At 38.2% G+C, this 19,185-nt stretch overlaps 1 protein-coding gene across 1 annotated transcript; it reads right to left on the bottom strand.

Annotated features, from left to right (window-relative positions):
* Positions 1–11,159: 11,159 nt before the first annotated feature.
* On the bottom strand, positions 11,160–18,170 carry LOC103956091 (tRNA nucleotidyltransferase cca2). The gene is made up of 16 exons (XM_048568825.1): positions 17,740–18,170; positions 17,442–17,572; positions 17,219–17,336; positions 16,968–17,023; positions 16,600–16,649; positions 16,413–16,511; positions 15,679–15,788; positions 15,393–15,520; positions 15,198–15,264; positions 14,946–15,048; positions 14,290–14,351; positions 14,019–14,163; positions 13,216–13,383; positions 12,534–12,631; positions 12,199–12,453; positions 11,160–11,669 (listed from the first exon to the last, which is right to left on the bottom strand). The coding sequence occupies exons 1-15, from the start codon at positions 18,028–18,030 to the stop codon at positions 12,352–12,354; spliced, it is 1,728 nt and encodes a 575-aa protein (XP_048424782.1). The 5' UTR covers positions 18,031–18,170; the 3' UTR covers positions 11,160–11,669; positions 12,199–12,351.
* Positions 18,171–19,185: the final 1,015 nt, after the last annotated feature.

Below are 19,185 nucleotides of genomic sequence, written 5' to 3'. Positions count from 1 at the left end.
TAGCACGCCAAATACCATGCAGGATCATGAGCAGCAGAGCTAATTGGTTTGTGGATAACTGCTCCACACATAGCGACATCCAATCACACATTAAAGCATGAGCCGAAAGCCTTAAACCCATATTTAATTGGGAAGAGGCGAACACCGAACGAGCAAATGGACAATCACTGAATACATGTAGCACCAACTTCGAAGAGGAACTACAAAAAAGACAAATATTGTCCACGGCTACTCCCTTAAGCTCCAGGTTGGCACGGGTAGGCAAGATATCATGACAAGCCCTCCAAACACACATTTTCACTTCCAAAGAGCTTTCCACAAAGGTACACTACTCAAACTCTACTGCGAAGAGGAAGCCTCAAATCATCGGTTGAAAGTAACTTTATAAGCACTTTTTACCGAGAACAAACCTTTCGAATCGTAGTGCCACATTAATTTATCTGAGTGAAGTCTACAGCTTAATGGAGTAGCAAGAATCCACGCTACCTCACACGGAGGAAATAATTCCTTAACAAAATTGAGATTCCATGAAGCCAATTCCGCATCAATTAGATCAGCCACAAACTCCACACCACTAACCGAAGAAGGAGGCATGAGAGGATGAAAAAGATGGGGTCACTCAAGCCACCGATCATACCAGATCCTTATCAAATTACCATTCCCTACCCGATAGCGCAATCCTCTTTCAAGGATTAATCTAGCTTCCAAGATGCCTCGCCTGTGGATGCAAATTTCCGCCTTCTTCTTCTTGGACGAAAATGCACCTGCAAAACAATTAACACATTAGGTCAAGGCCAAGAGCCTCACGCACCCACGCTAAATGAAGGGCTTTGGCCGAAAAACCTCTAATGCTAAAGTTAGAATTTGAGGGAAAAGTGTTTAGAGAATTTGGAGAATTTTGCAAGAGGATTCAACTTAGGTTTTTGGAGAAAATGAGGTAGTATTTATAAGGGTGCGGTCGGCCCCCTTTAGAAAGATGGGAACCGGCCACATATGGTGGTTTTTGGGTGTAATTGCAAGATATTATGTCAAAATAATATCTTGCAATCAATTAGGAAATTAATTAATTAATTTAGGTAATTAATCATATTTTGAATGAATAATTGAAGGTTACCTTGTGAGGAGGATTTGATGAGGATGGATGAAATAGGTTTTGAATAAATACCCATTTTGATCACTTTTAACCTTGATTGTGTCATGATTGTCCGCCGTTTGCGCATAGAAGTTCCGGTGTGCCTTAAGGGTAATATTGTCCTTTTTCACCCCTAAAGTACATGTGTCGCCTCCATAATTTTCTTGATTAATTTTTACTCCACAAATGCCCCCACACCTGTAGGGTTGCTCGTAAAAAAGGGCAGAAGTGTAGAGATCTCCAGCTTTGATGCATATTCTCACTTGGAGTTGGAATTAGATTCTTCTAGGAAAGGGAAATAAATCGCCTCCAATGCCTATTTAAGCCTACCTTAAGTAGGGGATTAAATCAACTTCGGAGGGAAATTATTTTTCCCTACAAGAAAGAAAGAAAACTAGAGGATATTTGTTCCCCCTCTCCTAGCACTCTTCTTTGCTTGCCTGTGCAAAGAACCATCTTCCATTGATTTTTTTTATCTTCTCTGCACCGCACCAATGTAAGAAAAACTTAATTCTCCTTATCTTTTTCTTGGGTGGTGCTGCCACGGAGCAGCCGTCGAGGTGGTACAGCACGTCGGCTGGAGTCGGCTCGGTATGGGCTGAGGAAGTGGTGTGGCATGGGCTACTGCTTGTGCTGCAAGGCTTGACTGAAGCCAAGGGCTGGCTCGGCATGGGCCGAGGAAGTGGCGTGGCATAGGTCACGGTTTGGGCTACCTCATCTAAGCTGCTTGCCAAAAATGAGGAAACTGTTTGAGTTTGATTTCTCAGCTGTCTTAAATGGAGCAGTCAAGGATGAAGCTACCAAGATCAGAGCTATTAAAGATGAAGTATCGGATGAGCGAACTGTTAAGTGCAAAGTGGTTGTTGCCCCCTGATCATTTGATGCCTAGTTGGTCTTCAAGCATTCGATCTTTTGGGCTATGTGGCCTTCTCGCACCAGATAGCTTACCCATATGGGTGTTGGGGAATTGGTTTATCTTCTCGCACTTGAGAGCTTACCTAAATGGGTGTCGGGGAATTAGTTTACCCTCTCGCATTGGAGAGCAATTAGTTTACCCTCCCGCACTAGAGAGCAATTAGTTTAACCTCTCACACTGGAGAATATGGGTGTCAGGGAATTGGTTTACCTTCTCGCACTGGAAAGCAATTAGTTTATCCTCTCGCACTGGAAAGCGGACCCATATGGGTGTTAAGGAAAACTGGACTACTGGACAACTGAAATAATCTTTAGCTTGAGAGGTCTTGTTTGGTAATCTGCTTAAGACTTCGAACTGCTTGTGGAACTTGCATAAAGGTGCAAGTGGGAAGCGCATCGAGCTGCTACCAAACTTTCTCCAAGTATTGTGCCATAGTTAGATTTCATCGTGTGCCATTCTGAGGCTTGGTTGGTGAACAACTGGAATCAGAATCTCTAGCAGAGGCTGCTAATAAAGCCTTGTCTTCTGCTCCGTCATTTGATTCTTTGAAGTTTGGAATGTCATGGGCTTGGTCGGCACGATTAGAAGCCACAGGGTAAGATCGACAGGGTTGGGAGCCGTGGTGCAAGATTGGCATGGTTAGGAGCCATAGTGACAGATCAATGGCTACCGAGAGCCATGGAACAGGTAAGCACGGCTGTGAGCGCAGAGCTGGGGCTGGCTTGGGCCAGGTTGTGCGCAGCAAGAGGAATTAGACTACTAGGTTCATGATGCTCGACTACTGGTGATATGCTGCTTTAATATTGAATCATCTAAAGTGTTAAGAACAAGGTCTGCCCCCGGTTCTTGGTGCTTGGGCTGGTGTGTCATTCTGGTACTCGTCTGCCCCGGTGCGCCATTAGGCTGACTGCTGCATTTATCGGAACAGAATTAATCTTTGTATTCGACAATTTATGTGGAATAGTCTCATCCGCTTGATCTTGTCAATGAAAGGTGACTCGTTTATGTTCATCATGTCTCAGTGGAGCACCTCGTCAGTAGCTTCATTACGCTGGAAATCAAGCAATTGTTTGGTCATGAGCCTCTCAACTTCTTCCTAAATTTTCCTCTAGTGGGGCAGCGGAGCTTCATGCTCCCCCTGTCATGACCTATTGGTCTTAGCCTTCTTTTCCATGTGTTTGGCTCTTCTATGTCGCGACTACGATACATATGGTACGTTCCTAGCAGGCGAGGGAATTACTCACAAGCTGCCGGTTGAACTTAAGCCAGATTGTGTGACTACTTTTCTCCACCCTTCATGCTGCCCACTCCAATGTGAGGTGGTGGATGCTCTATGCGGGCCTAGCTACAAATGAACATTTCACCTAAAAGGTTGCTCATGTTGTTTATCGGAGCGTGGCCCCAATCGTGAGTGTATGCTTGCCCATGGGCCTAACTAAGAATGCACGTTCCTCTGTGCACTAAGACGAGAGTATACGAGATCTCGGGGGCCTAGTCGGGAGTGTACATTACCAGAACGCTCGATTCATGACTGGTCGAGTAGCTGCTTGCTGGGACGCTGCTGGAGAGGTTCTTCGTCTACCTTTGTCCTACTTCGAGACACCTTGTCTGGGGCACTTTATATCTTAGTGAGCTGCAAGAGTTGATTCACCAAGGTCGTCTGCTGTGCGGAGGCGCTCGTTAACTCTATGACTTGTTGAGACAAGTGTTGTTCACCATTTGGGTTGGAAGAGCTTGGATGGAATGCATCTCCTTGAGTAGTGGAAGTGTGGTTAACTCGGGGCGTGAGATTTGAGTTGGGAAATGCCAAATCGGAGGAAAAATGGGGTGGAAATGTCCGTGGTTCAATTGTCGGCCCAGAAATTTGGAACCAAGACAGTTGAACCGATCTTGGACCGACTTGGGCTGCTTGGGACACCATAGGAGTGGGCTGGACCATAGGAATGGGCTGCGGCACACGTGCATGTTGGGCCTGGGCTGGGCTCATAAGCACGCCAAGCTTGCACTGGCCTTGGGTTAGGCCTGGCAATTATTGACACGACCCGATAACCTGACACGACACGACACGAAATTAACAGGTGTTCGGGTCGGCACGATAACGAATCGGGTCGTTATCGGGTAACCCGATAAGCACCTGTTAAGATAACGGGTTGGTTCGGGTATACACGTGAGTAACACGATACACGATAAGCAAAATATTAATTTTATAATTTTATAATTTTATAATCCTAAAAAAATATTATAATAATTATATATTAATTTAACAATTTTATACCCCTAAAAACTACAATAATTATATATATATATATATATATATATTAAATTAAATATTAAAAATTGGTGACCACTAAATCGGTTTAAATATACATACCATTTAATTTCTTAAGTGTTATACGTACAAAATAAATAAATTTAAATCTACTTAATAAATATATATATATATATATATATATATATATATATATATATATATAGACACCATTGAACTTGATGGGATACAAATTCTACAAAACTAATTTGAACAATCCAACCGTCAAACTTGTTTGTATATGCATCGAGATCGCATCAGCAAAAAATCGCAAACAACAAACATTCAGAGATCAAGTAACTGGACAAAACTTTTCGACGGTTATCAACGAAAAATCACGATTTAACGGTTATTTTAACTCCGATTTTGATGATTTTTTATAGCTACACTCCTTAACCCTATATGAATACAATTAATGAACTCGATCTTCAATTTAAAATATTTACACTAGTGGATACCACAAAATCTTATGTTATATTTAATGAAAGTATGAATAAACTCTTAAGTGTTAGTGAATCTATTATTTTGATGGGATACGCATTCTACGAAACTAGTTTCAACGATTCAAACGTCAAACTTGTTTGTATATATTTCGAGATCGCATACGCCAAGAATTGCAAAAAATAAACATTCAGATATCAAGTAACGGGACAAAACTTTTCGACGGTTATCAACGAAAAATCAAGATTTAACGGTTATTTTAACTATGATTTTCATGATTTTTTATAACTACACTCCTTGACCCTATATGAATACAATGAATGAACTCGATCTTCAATTTAAAATATTTACATTAGTGGATACCACAAAATCTTATGTTATACTTAATGAAAGTATGAATAAACTCTCTAGTGTTAGTGAATCTATTGTTTTGATGGGATATGCATTCTACGAAACTAGTTTCAACGATCCAACCGTTAAACATATTTGTATATGCTTCGAGATCACATATGTCAAAAATTGCAAAAAACAAACATTCAGATATTAAGTAATGGGACAAAACTTTTCGACGGTTATCAACAAAAAATCACGATTTAACGATTATTTTAACTCCAATTTTGATGATTTTTTACAGCTACAGCCCTTGATCCTATATGAATATAATGAATAAACTCGATCTTCAATTTAAAATATTTACACTAGTGGATACCACAAAATCTTATGTTATACTTAATAAAAGTATGAATAAACTCTTAAGTGTTAGTGAATTTATCCTTTTGATGGGATATGCATTCTACGAAACTAATTTCAACGATCCAACAGTCAAACTTGTTTGTATATGCTTTGAGATCGCATGAACTAAAAATCACAAAAAACAAACATTCAAAGATCAAGTAACGGGACAAAACTTTTTGACGGTTATCAACGAAAAATCATGATTTAACGGTTAATTTAACTCCGATTTTGATGATTTTCTACAGCTACACTCCTTGACCTTATATGAATACAATGAATGAACTTGATCTTCAATTTAAAAGATTTACACTAGTGGATACCACAAAATCTTATGTTATACTTAATGAAAGTATAAACAAACTCTTTAGTGTTAGTGAATCTATTGTTTTGATGGGATACGCAAACTAGTTTCAACAATCCAACCGTCAAACATGTTTGTATATACTTTGATATCGCATATGCCAAAAATTGCAAAAAGCAAACATTCAGAGATCAAGTAACGGGAGAAAACTTTTCGACGGTTATCAATGAAAAATCACGATTTAACGGTTATTTTAACTTCGATTTTGATGATTTTTTACAACTACACTCCTTAACCCTATGCGAATACATTGAATTAACTCGATCTTCAATTTAAAATATTTACACTAGTGGATATCACAAAATCTTATGTTATACTTAATAAAAGTATGAATAAATTCTCAAGTGTTAGTGAATTTATCGTTTTGATGGGATACGCATTCTACGAAACTAATTTCAACGATCGAATCATCAAACTTGTTTGTATATGCTTCGAGATCGCATACGCTAAAAATCACAAAAAACAAACATTCAAAGATCAAGTAACAGGACAAAACTTTTCGACGGTTATCAATGAAAAATCACGATTTAACGGTTATTTTAACTCCGATTTTGATGATTTTTTACAGCTACACTCCTTGACCCTATACGAATACAATGAATGAACTTGATCTTCAATTTAAAATATTTACACTAGTGGATACCACAAAATCTTATGTTGTACTTAATGAAAGTATAAACAAACTCTTAAGTGTTAGTGAATTTATTGTTTTGATAGAATACGCATTCTACAAAACTAGTTTCAATGATCCAACCGTCAAACATGTTTGTATATACGTCGAGATCGCATATGCCAAAAATTCCAAAAAACAAACATTCAAAGATCAAGCAACGGGACAAAACTTTTCAACTGTTATCAACGAAAAATCACGATTTAACGATTATTTTAACTCTGATTTTGATGATTTTTTACAGCTACACTCCTTGACTCTATATGAATACAATGAATGAATTCGATCTTCAATTTAAAATATTTACACTAGTTGATACCACAAAATCTTATGTCATGATGATCGATGAAAATTGAGGATTTTGTAAAAGGAATAACATGCAAGCTTTGAGTTCCATTGGCAAGGTTTAAACTTTTGAGAAAGGTTTCACAACCTTGAAAACAAAAACTCTTTCATTTTGCATATCCTTGCACATTTAATATTTGTAATAGATTAGTAGTGTATGAATGTTTGTTTATTACTCTTATTTTCAAGTGTAGATGTAGTACTTAAACGACAAATGTGTTTTAATATTTTGAAGTAATATTTATGTGGCAATGTGTGGTATGTGCAAATTTAAGAAGAAAAAAAATACATTTTTCTTAACGGGTCATAGCGAGTCATAACGGGTCGGGTCACTTTACCCGTTGGGTAAAGTGACCCGACCTGTTAAGGACCCGTTAAGATAATGGGTATGACACGACACGACCCAGTAAGATAATAGGTGTTACACGAAAACGACACGAGCACGACAGACACAACCCGTTTGCCAGGCCTACCTTGGGCCCACGAGCGTTGGGCTGCTTCTCCTGCCGCACCTACTTTGGCTTGCGTTGCTGAGGTAGTGGCGTGGGCTTGAGCTCGTGGCTACCTCATTGTTCGCTGCTCACTGTGGGCTTGCTACCATGGAGTTGGCTTACTCCCTATTGCCATGGTGGTCCCCGTGGCTACCATGGTATTGGTGCTTTATGGTGGCAAAGTTGCTCCTCTTGCCGCCACGTTGAGCCTTGTGGATCGTCGTGGTGGGGCTACATCGCAAACTCTATCACTTGATTCGGATCTTTAAACGTAGGAAGTTTCGTTCGTTGTGGTTTCCAAATTTCTTGTCATTGTACTTTTCTTTTACGTTTATTCAAAGAATTTTTTATATGAAAAAATTCTAAGAATAAGAACGTACGAAAAATCTACGGATGAACAAAAAATGAGAAACCTTGAATGCGAGAGTCTTCTTCGAGCATGTGAATCAAACTCTCAATGAAAGCACCAATTTATGGATGCAAATTTCCGCCTTCTTCTTTTTGGACGAAAATGCACCTGCAAAGCAATTAACAACTTAGGTCAAGGCCAAGAGCCTCACACGCCCACAATGAATGGGGGGGTCTTTGGCCAAAGAACCTCCGATGCCAAAGAATTTGATGGAAAAGTGTTTAGAGAAATTGGAGAATTTTGCAAGAGGATTCAACTTAGGTTTTTGGAGAAAATAAGGTGGTATTTATAGAGGTGTGGCCGGCCCCCTTTGGAGAGACGGGAACTGGCCACATGTGGTATTTGCAATCAATTAGGAAATTAATTTAGGTAATTAATCGTATTTTGAATGAATAATTGACGATTACCTTGTGGGGAGGATTTGATAAGGATGGATGAAATAGGTTTTGAATAAATACCTATTTTGATCACTTTTGATCTTGATTGTACCATGATTGTCCATTGCTTGCGCGTAGAAGCTCTGGTGTGCCTTGAGGGTAATATTGTCATTTTTCACCCAAAAGTACACGTGTCGCCTCCATTATTTTCTTGATTATTAGCCTTTAATAATCGGGACACCAAAGAGTCTGGATTCTAAGCCAGCCGCCACCCTTATTTGGCAAGAAGCGCAAGATTGAAATCATAAAGAGAGCAGAAACCAAGACCACCTTCATCCTTTGAACGACACGTATTTTCCCATGATATCCAATGGATGCGTCGGGGGCCTTCACAATCACCCCACCAGAAACGGCAAAAGATACTCTGCAGATCCTCACAAAAGGTCTTCAGAAGGAGGAAACAGTTCATCGAATGAATGGGTAGAGACTGCCTAACTACCTTTATAAGGATCTCCTTTCCCGCAGCGCTAAGGAGCTTTGCTTTCCAACCTTTCAGCTTTTTCCAAAGACAATCCTTGATATAAGAAAACCATTCAGAACGATTGCGCCCTAGCATAATAGGCAAGCCAAGATAACGGTCTTGCACATCCACACGAGTTACACTTAAGAAAGCAGCCAGTTGATCTTGACTATCGCGTCTAATATTAGGCGAAAACGATACCGCACATTTCTAAAAATTGATGCATTGACCAGAGGCCAACTCATAGAAGTGTAATATTTGTTGAAAACTAAAAACTTATTCGTTAACTAGTTTTAGTTTTTTAATGAAAAATGTAAACTGAAACAAAAAAATTAAATGTTACTTTTGTAAGCATTATTATAATAAAATATTAGCAATTTCCACGCATGTTATGTATGTGATTAGTAGGACGTTATTGTAGTAGCTAATCATGGTGCCACGAGGGTAACCCTAGTACTATAAAAGAAATCCCTTTAAGAGGAAAGCCGCTCATTCCAAACTCTATCCAGTTTACTCTCTCAACGGCAAAAGAATTCTTCTATATTGTAACCTACAATTATATAATGGAAACTGGAGACTACGCCAACGTGAACCTAGCCTCAATTCAGGTGAACAACGATATATTCATGTGTTCTTGTGTGTGTGTGTGTGTGTGTGTGTGTGTGTGTGTGAGATTTACAGTTAGATCTTGTATCAACAAAAGCTATTACATCTAATTTCCATTAGTTTAAGTTACGTGACTTGCACAAGACACTTTAAGAATAGTATTATCATTTTCTTACCCATAAACCCCTAATATTGCATATGGACTTCAAATTTAACTTCAGGTTTACCCTTCAAAGTTTACAATCCCAACTTCTTTTTTTTCAGTATATGCGCCAAAAAGCTTCGACTATATAAGGGCTACAACATCTCATGACGACAATTAGGCACACAAAAAAAAAAAAAAAATACAAACTTAAGGGCAGGCGGTGAGAAGGAAAAGACGGGTGGTAGAGATTGATTTCCTTTGCGGAAGAGGATTCTCTACCCTCCTAATATCTCTACCCTTCCATCTCCTCCTATTTGAACAGTCACGGTTAAGCCACGTCAACATCTTATATTAATTTTTTTATAAGGATAATAAGACAAAAAATAATGTGTGAAAGGAGGGGATGGGAATAGGAGGGTAGAAAATTATTCTCCTTCATTTGCTTTTCTCTCCTGACGGCTTGGGTTTATGACCGCCCACCACCATTCATTAACAAAGAAAGATTTGTTATAAATAGGCAAAAGTTAGAGAGATAACATTTCTAAGGACATAAGCGAAGGAGATGCAAAATATCACACTATAACTTTAGTAGCTATAACACAAAAATGATGATAGATAAAGAGAGGAAATGATACTAATATTATTTCTCTTGCTTTCTTTTGCAGTGCATTTGATAACAGACGGGGTACTCTATTTATAGAGAGACTCATGTAATTACAACCATCCACAAAACAATGATGATACTTTTGAAAGTATCAAATATTATTCCTTAAGTCTTGTTCTTTTTAAGTGGGCATTCATTCATCTATCAATCCATCAATTTCACAACAAGATTATCTTTTCTTACGTTGTTGTTTAGGAGGGAGTGGAGAATATTTCACCAGAATAGTACAAGTCATAACAGCTAGAAGTCTCACTTCATACCGACAAAGATCAAGTACCATAGCTGCCCTAATGGACTAACCTGTGTTTCTGGTTTCTCTTACTTTTGACAAAGTCCTAACCGCTAGAAGTGTCACTTCATTCCGACAAAAATCATCAAGTGCCCGCCTTAATGGACTAACCTGTCTTTCTGGTTTCTCTTACTTTTGACAAAGTCCTAACCCCAAGAAGTGTCAATTCATTCCGACTAAAATCATCAAGTACCATAGCCGCCCTAATGGACTAACCTGTCTTTCTGGTTTCTCTTAGTTTTTTTTTTTTTTTGAAGAAGACGAAGAAGAAGAACTCTGGTTTCTCTTACTTTTGACAAGAAGAAAACAACTTTTTTAGGTTTCACCTGATATTGATACTCCTCACAAGCATTTGCAATAAATGTGTTGACACGTTAAGCACTTCAAGTATTATTTTAATCCAAAAACAGTTTCAACTTTTTTCACGAAATATGAATAAAAATCATTTGTCATTTTGAACTACATTATTACTAACTCATTGTAAGGCTAAGTTCATCTTCTCCTCCTAGTGTAAATAATATCGTTTGTTAAAAAAATATAAAGAAATAAAAACGCTTTGAACATTTTAAAAGCACTTCTAGATAGAACTTTAAGTTTTAGGAAGGATATTAAACTGTTTTCTTGATATTATAATCTATGGTAAAGTACCTTGGCATATAAAATGTGCAGGATAAAATGGTTTATAGGGACCATATATTGTCATCCTTGTTACCAATTTCCAACTATATTTGGGTTAAACAGCAAAGGATCAAAGATAATGCAAAAGTCCAATTCGTTTCTTTATTATCCAAATTCTATATAACGTTTATACATAGGATTTGAAACCCAAGCTCTCTTACAACAAAAATAGAGGCGGAGTGCTACTAGACCATTTGATCATTGGCAATCTAATTTATTTCAAGTCATGAAATATGATACAAACTATTAATTGGGTGTTCATGTCATAACAAAAGAGGCAGAAATGGTTATGGAAGAGGTTGAAAACCTTCCAGAGGTTGTAGAAAGCGTGGCAATTTTCGGAAGAAGTGGCATATGAACTCCCTCATGATAGCAAACTAAAAGAAACTGTTTTGACCGTAGAACACGCTTCCAAAGTGGCAGCTCACGATATAGATGAAAGCGTATACATGACATTTCATATTTCTGACGGTGCATCTGCAAAAACATATAGAGAGATGGAAGAATTGAAGCAATACCTGGGAGATACGAACATGACTCTTGTAGCAGTAGAGCGGCAGCTAGAGCCTGTTGTCGATAAGACTGCAAAAAAAAAAAGCAATGAATAATTCCAAAGAAAGAAAGTAATCCAAAAGAAAAGCTCCATATCCATGCTATTTCTTCCTGTACAATTTCATGATCAAAGACATTGACAAAGGTATGATCAAACTCGATTGTTCAACTTGTCTAAAATCATCTGCTATTCTGACTGCGCATGACTGGGTAGACCACCTTAGTCTGGGAGGGGGACTAGGAGGGGTTTAGACCCGATCCAAGCAGCAGGAATGGCAGGTGTCGCTAAATGAATATCATGCTTTCTAGATGTCAATATACATCGTTTTAGATTTATATAGGCCCCTTGCAATTCCACTTGGTAAAGAAATACTCAAAATATAATTAACAAAGTCAACAGTGGATAATAAAATTTGATGCATGGTTTGGAGAGACAAATTTCACTAGTGTATTTTTCATCAAATGATCACCTAGATTAGCAGATGACATATTCGACGTAAACATGAAGGGTGGGGAAGAGATGGTCAAAGTTCCTAACAGCTAATGTGTATATTCCTACCGGAAAGGAGAAAATATGACGGGTAGCATTACAGTGAACATTGGTGAATGTCCTGGTGCTTTTGCAAACTCTTGAGCATGGTCACTTCTGTAAATGGTGAACCAGATATAACTCACTGCAGGGATCCGAATTTACAGATATTGATCTCAGCAATCAATCTATCATCTTTAAACAATGTGTTTTCCACATCCAGTTGAGGCATTCTTCTGCAGTCCCTGAAGGGCGAGCATGCTGCCATGCAAGTATCTTTTGTTGCTGCCAAGTAAGGGATACATTAGCATTTGAAGTTCCATATCAACTTTTTTCGGTGCTGGAATCAGAATTATATTGCTTACCCATTCTCGCACAAGTGGTCCTCCAGTTTTGAGCTGCAAAACATTCATAATCTCCTTCCCATTCAGTAGTGGTTTTACATCCCAGACTTTAGCAAGACCTATTGCACCAGAATAAACATCAGAAATGGCATCTGAGCTGTTTCCCAAGGATTAAGCAAATCTTAAAGGCAATCTACTTGGGACTAAACAAACTGGTTAGGCATTGAATCCCAGGAAAAGATCTACACTATATCCTACAAAATATCATAAACACACACACACATAGTCAAGCACATTTATATACCACATTTGAGGCCACCTGAGATTGCCATTTAAGTTTCCCCAGTGATTTTGGGACATTTTTACGGGAAATATAGAATGAGTGGAATTATACTATATAAGAGAAGAATAGAGATTATTAAAGTTCATCCTGTTGAATTTACTCTCTCCCAATGACAGCACATTCTGGCATAGAAAGAATGGAGATAATGTTTAACAGTTAATGACACCGACAGATCTCTACTCACGAAGCGTTGTTTTCAAATTGAAACCCTTAGCGACAGCAGAAGTCTGGACCAATAAAATCAGGTAACCTGAGTAAATTAAAGTAGATTGGAAAGTTGGCAGCGTCCAAAATAATTTCAAAACTAATAAACATAATCATATCAAAAATAAATGTTTGGTTAAAAGAGCCTTTCGATACCTAGTTTAAATATGGCATCTTCAGCTGCTTTAAATAAGCTTCTTCGTCTTTCCAGTTCAAAGTTCTTACTTAGAAGATCTTCAGTACAATCGATGTTGGGCGGATATAACAATGTAGACATTAGCAAGGCAACTCTCCAAAAATCTTTAATTTCTCGTAGAAGAAATCCTGGATGGTTGACAATGCAAAATGAACAATAAGAACATTAAATGACAAAAGAATCAAGCAGAGTACATGTTAGTCCATAATCAAAGCAAGAAGTGCTACATAAAAGAAATACACAGATGGTCGAGCTATAATTAAAAAGCTTCAAATTGACTTTTATATTCATAAGGTTCAAGACACACAAATCTATCTCCTGTAGGATTTCCCAAAGAATTAATCAAATTATGGAAATTGCAGTGTCAGCCACATATGCAATCCCTCTATTAAGCATCTACCAGCATTTCAGAGAAATTGTTGTCAAAAATCACAAGGGAGAACAACATCTGTAGTTACAAAACAAATTCTGAAAGGACCAACAAAACAAACAAATTTTGAATCTCTTGGGGTTAGCCCAAGTGGTGAGGGAGGGTAACAGGTTCAGGGGTTCGATCCCCTGTGAGTTGAAAACCCACAAATAGTACAAAACAAAGGACAGTTATGACTGTCAATAAACCTAGAGAGATTATATTCACAGACCCCAAAACTCAATGCAGATTGATGAAAGATATATCACAATGCATAATAAGGATTCAAAAACGACCTTAACTGTGCAGTTTATTTTTCTAACAAAACACAGCAAGGACACAGAAACCTCATACCTGTTAATACCCAGGGTTTTGAAGTAAGAGGTGCATCAACAGATTCTCTTGCCCAATTAACATCAGAAACGCGTGCATCCTCATTTGATGCAAAATAAGGAATCAAAAACAAAAACTTTTCCATGGCAAAGTGTACATTAACAACCTGTAACAATGAAAATCGGCAAACATATTTATATAAACGTGCAGATCAAGAAGTCTTGATATAATTACCAGCTTAGTGTTTCCACATAATGTGTAAAAAGGGGGAGAGAAGTGGACTCAAACACACTGTTTCAGCATCACTGGCTTTTCGCTTAAGGGAGTCCCGGAAAATGTAGTTCACCATGGAATCTGAAATTTGAGAACAGATATTTAGAATCAGAATTCAAGGTTGACGAACAAGTGATGTGGACTTGATGCGGTATTACAAGTATATACATGTTCCAAGAATAGTCATGCTAACTTTCAGACATATTTATCCCGTGATGATTCAAACTTAAATTTTTCTACTACAAACACTAATTATAATTAACCCTTAACTTTTTGTGACAAACAGCTAATCATTAACCCTAAAACTTGACATCAGTAAGATTATACATATATACAGGCCAACATAAATGCGCCAAATGGAGAAGTCAAATTTAAAATGAAGCGATTCCGTTCACCAGTTTGGTCCAGTTTTTCACCAAAATGCAAAAATAAAAATCACACCAAGCTATCCCGTCCAGTTTGATCAGTTTTTGGGTCTAAAACGCTCAGCCCTAGTTGCCTCTATTGGTAGTATCTCCAATAACATTCCTGATTGCACATTTTGCTACAAACTACCATGCCGTCTTTGCACAAAGTTGCACAACTGCAATGCAAAAGGCTCAATGCTAGTATGCTTACAATCTCATACACAAAACATGGATAATTATCTCAGGAAACATCAAACACATGATATACCAAACCAAGGGAACCATACCTTTTTTCCTCTGTTATCTTTATACATGGTCTTCCTAAGTGGAAGGAACATAGCAGCATACAAAGAAAGCCTTCTTTGTTTATCCTAAATTCACAAGTCAGACGAGACGGTATTAAAAACAATACGCAAGAAAATAAAATACACAAGCGGAATTTAAATTAACAAACTGACCACTGCACGGTATATAGGAGAAAAGCAAGAATATTGTTGAATTTTAGGTCCTTATCACTCACAGTAAAGTTAGACAGGCCAATTAATTGAATGAGGTTCCATGTTGCCACCAAGTAAGAAACACAAAGCCTACATTGGGTGAAATAAATAATGAATTACCATTGAAAGATTTATTTGTCATTCAACCTACCCACCCATGCATGATGTTATAGAAATAACCATGCTTGGAAACTATCTTTTTCCTTGAGCAACCATACCTGTCCCATCCTTCCGATACTTCAGGCTCATGCTTCGTATGAAGACTGAAGACGACCCAAAATAACTTCAAATCACTAATATAGGCCAAAGCTTGGACAGGTTGATTCCCAGAGATCATTAGGTCAATCTGAAAAAGGAGAAACAAGGGAAAAATGAGGAGATGATTCCCCTGTACCTTTGGGACCCAGGATAAGTTTTCCCAGTAAAAGAGCTAGAACAGTGTTATCATAAATCAAATTATAATCAAACAATCACCACTTGAGGCATGCAAAAACAGGAATTTACTTCAGTGCCAATGCGCTCCCTGGTAATTTTAACTGAAAGAGCAGCTTTCACTTCATCGCAGGCAGCTGCTTCCTTTAGTTCTTCATCTAATATGAATCCAAACCTTGCACCTGAGCTCAAGACCAGATATTTCAATTTTTTGGAGATGTTTCCAAGTGATCAGTTCTGTGAAAGAGAATCTTGGTTTACTCGGAAAAGTTCACGCAGGATGTTGTTGCTAGCAAACATGATCAGCTAAGAAGCCACGCCAATATGAACTTCAAGAAGGCAGAATAGGGTAAATACATACTTAAGACTACTAGAAGATGCATGAGAATCTCAATGTGCAAGTATATATGACAACATATCCTCTGCCTAGTATGCAACAGTTAACAGAAACCTTCGATGAGTGACTAGTAAAATTTAAGATCTTCAATGTTTCAGGATATATAACAACTATTATTACTAAAACATTCTAATGTTACAAATAGAGTAGGCAAAATGCAATAATACCACCCTATGAATGTAGAGGAGCTGTTAGAATTCAGTTTTATACCATAATGTTAATGTAGGCAGAAGAGAAAGTCAAACCAATTGGGTAAGACGAGAAAAAGTAGCATATAAGGCTCTATTATGACTAGTGAACACCAACAAATACCAAAGACCAAACAAGGTTAGCGCAAAATAAATCTGAAAAATCAGCCATGGAGAGCTGAATGTGCAGAAAATTTAGAAAAAGATAAAGAAACAAGTACCGAAACAGATAGCTCTAAGAACTCGAAGCAGATCATCCATAAATGTGGCCTTTGAGGGTAGAGGAGTCACTATTACACCAGATGTAAGATCTTCAATTCCTGGAAAATACAAATGAACATCAAAATAACTTCGATTCTAGGTAATAGGACAAAACGGTAGAGAACGCGCCATATGCAGAAAACAAACCTCTTTTGGTATAATCTTCAATTGAGCTTGTATTTAAATTGTAGAATAAGCTGTCCAACAAAAGGAAATCCCATTAAGAACCAATGTTTTAAAAGGCAAAGCCAATGCGTTCCATGGATAGCCTCAGCCAGGCCATTGCCTCAGGCGCCCTGGGCAAAGGAGTTTCTTGATAGCCCCACCCAAAAACCGCCTAGGCTAGTCTCAATACTAGTTTTTTAAAACATTAACAGAAGTCTACCAATCAAATATACAAAAAATTGTAGCAAGAGAAGTAGAGTTATTAGTTACAAATAGATGCTAACAGAGCAGTATAGTTCTCATTTAACCATCCTATTTCAGTTCCAGAAGATTCTTAGGGAAGAATTCACCTGTTAATAGTTAAATCCCTCCTATATGCATCCTCTTCGGGTGTCCCATACTTATGCTGTAAAAACAAAGTACATTATAAATTATAAATTTAACAAGACTAGGCTAGACTAGACTTCAAAGTTGATTCAACAAGTTTCACTAACTGTTTGTCCAGCTAATAGGGGAAAAACTAACAAGATAATAAAGTTATTCCTAAAATGAAAGGAATACATAGAGACCAACAAACCCTAATCAATGCAAAAGTATTTACCACGGTAGGAATGCGGCTATTCTCACAATACTCTTCACACCTTAAGTTGACAAAATCAATCCACCTATCACGTATGTGCATCCTCGCGGTTTCCAAATGTTTGGATTGATCAGGATTGCTACACCAAAACATTAACGATTTTTACATCAAATTCTGAAAAGAAAAAAAAAACACTGAAATGGAGTCTACTGAGATAAGAAATGGTAAAGCCAGAGCCACATACCATGGAATTACAGCGATTCCCTGAGCCTCTTCCCCGACGTGCAACACATAGTCTTGAACCTTGTCTACAAATTCACTCCCCAACATGTTGTCCAAGGAAATATCAATGTCATAGCACTCCTTTCCCAGAAGCTGCAGAAACCCCAATTCCCAAACACGATTTTCAAACCCAAAATCTATTTATACACACACACACACACACCACATATATATATATATATATATATATATATATATATATATATATATATATATATATATATATACTGACGGGATTTCATGAATAGGCACGCACGCACCTTATCGCGGACCCATCCGCCGGCAACGCGAAGCTGATTCTGTAGGCCGAAACGGCGGAGCGTCCCGAGTAGCCGGTCAAATATTTTCTGCTCTGTTTCATTGAGTTGGACGTTGTCCCTGACTTGTACGGGCGGGCGAGACGGCACCGCCATGATTGCTCTGCAAGGGTAAAACCCGAACCCTAAGGTTAGAGTTTTGGTGGGAAGATTACGGGTGTGGAAGGTTCGACGGAGCGCGGGAAGAAAGATCGGGTGGCAGCAGGTGAAAGCGGTTTTGAAAGCTAGTCTCATGCTTTGGAGTTTAGAGCTTAATTTAAAGCGTTGGAGGCGGGTGGGCTAATTTCATTGTTTGGAGTTCGATTGCGATGTGGGCAATTGTCTGTGCCAAACCTGTAGTCTGATCAGGTAGCATCTGTCCCTTGAATCAACCGTCAATTTTGGTCCTCACAAGCGCAAAATATAAGTTGTCAAATATTTTAAATTTTTAAATCTAAACTAATATTATTTTGTAGTTAATATACATTTGATCTTCAATAATCTTCAAAATGAGGACCTTAACTCGTTGTAGGTATCCTGTTTACTAGTATAATTAGTTGACATCTAGTGGTTTGCTTTGGTTGGGATATGAATGGGACGAAGGAATTAGTTTGGAGCTCAGAGTTTACAATCTCGCATAGGGATAGGGGTGGGCATAAAAACCGTGGAATCGCAAAACTGAATCGAACCGCGACAAAATAAACCATAAAAAATCGTGTTGATCAAAATAAGTCTTTTTTTTTTTTTTTGGGTTGAAGAAACATTCCATTAGTGTAAGAGAAATTACAACTAGTGAAAGATGGGCTTAGGTCCAAACAAAACACAAAACCTTACATAAAACAAAGCAGGACATAAAAGATAAAACAGACCCAAGCAAAGCAAAGCACCAACCCAAACACACAAAGGGAGGCCTATACATCATTAGGCCCGTAGGCAGCAAAAGCAAAAAAGCAACAAAAACCCTAATCTTCAGCATCCAAAAGACCGTCGTTGCTTCCACTGTGAAAAAAATCATCGCCCTAAAAGAAAAAGAGACCTCGAACCATAAACTAGATCTGAGAGTATACTACAAAATCCGCCCACAAAGAAACAAAGCCTCCACATCCACACCTGCAAGGAAGGTCACAAAACGTAACAAGAGGAAGGGCAGGGCAAAGGGGGTGTGTAAAACACCCTTATTCCGAAGTGAATCGTTCCACACTTCGCCCAAATTTTCCGGCAAATCGGTTCAGCAGTGGGCTGGGAAGGTTGAGTCTTGTGTCAAAATAGAGCCTAAAACTCCAAGATATAAATCGTGATTATGGGTTGGAAAATAAGACCGGGAGCAAGATGAAGGACGAAAAAATGGGTGCAAAGGTGAGGGGAAAAGGGGGAGGTAGTGAGCAGCTTCTGGGTGAGAAGTAGGGAGAG

This window comes from the organism of the source record quoted next, unplaced genomic scaffold (genome assembly GCF_019419815.1).
Source record: "Pyrus x bretschneideri cultivar Hongxiangsu unplaced genomic scaffold, Pyrus_bretschneideri_v1 Contig49, whole genome shotgun sequence".
In the NCBI taxonomy this organism is placed as follows: Eukaryota; Viridiplantae; Streptophyta; class Magnoliopsida; order Rosales; family Rosaceae; genus Pyrus; species Pyrus x bretschneideri.
This window is presented reverse-complemented; position numbering and strand designations above follow the sequence as displayed.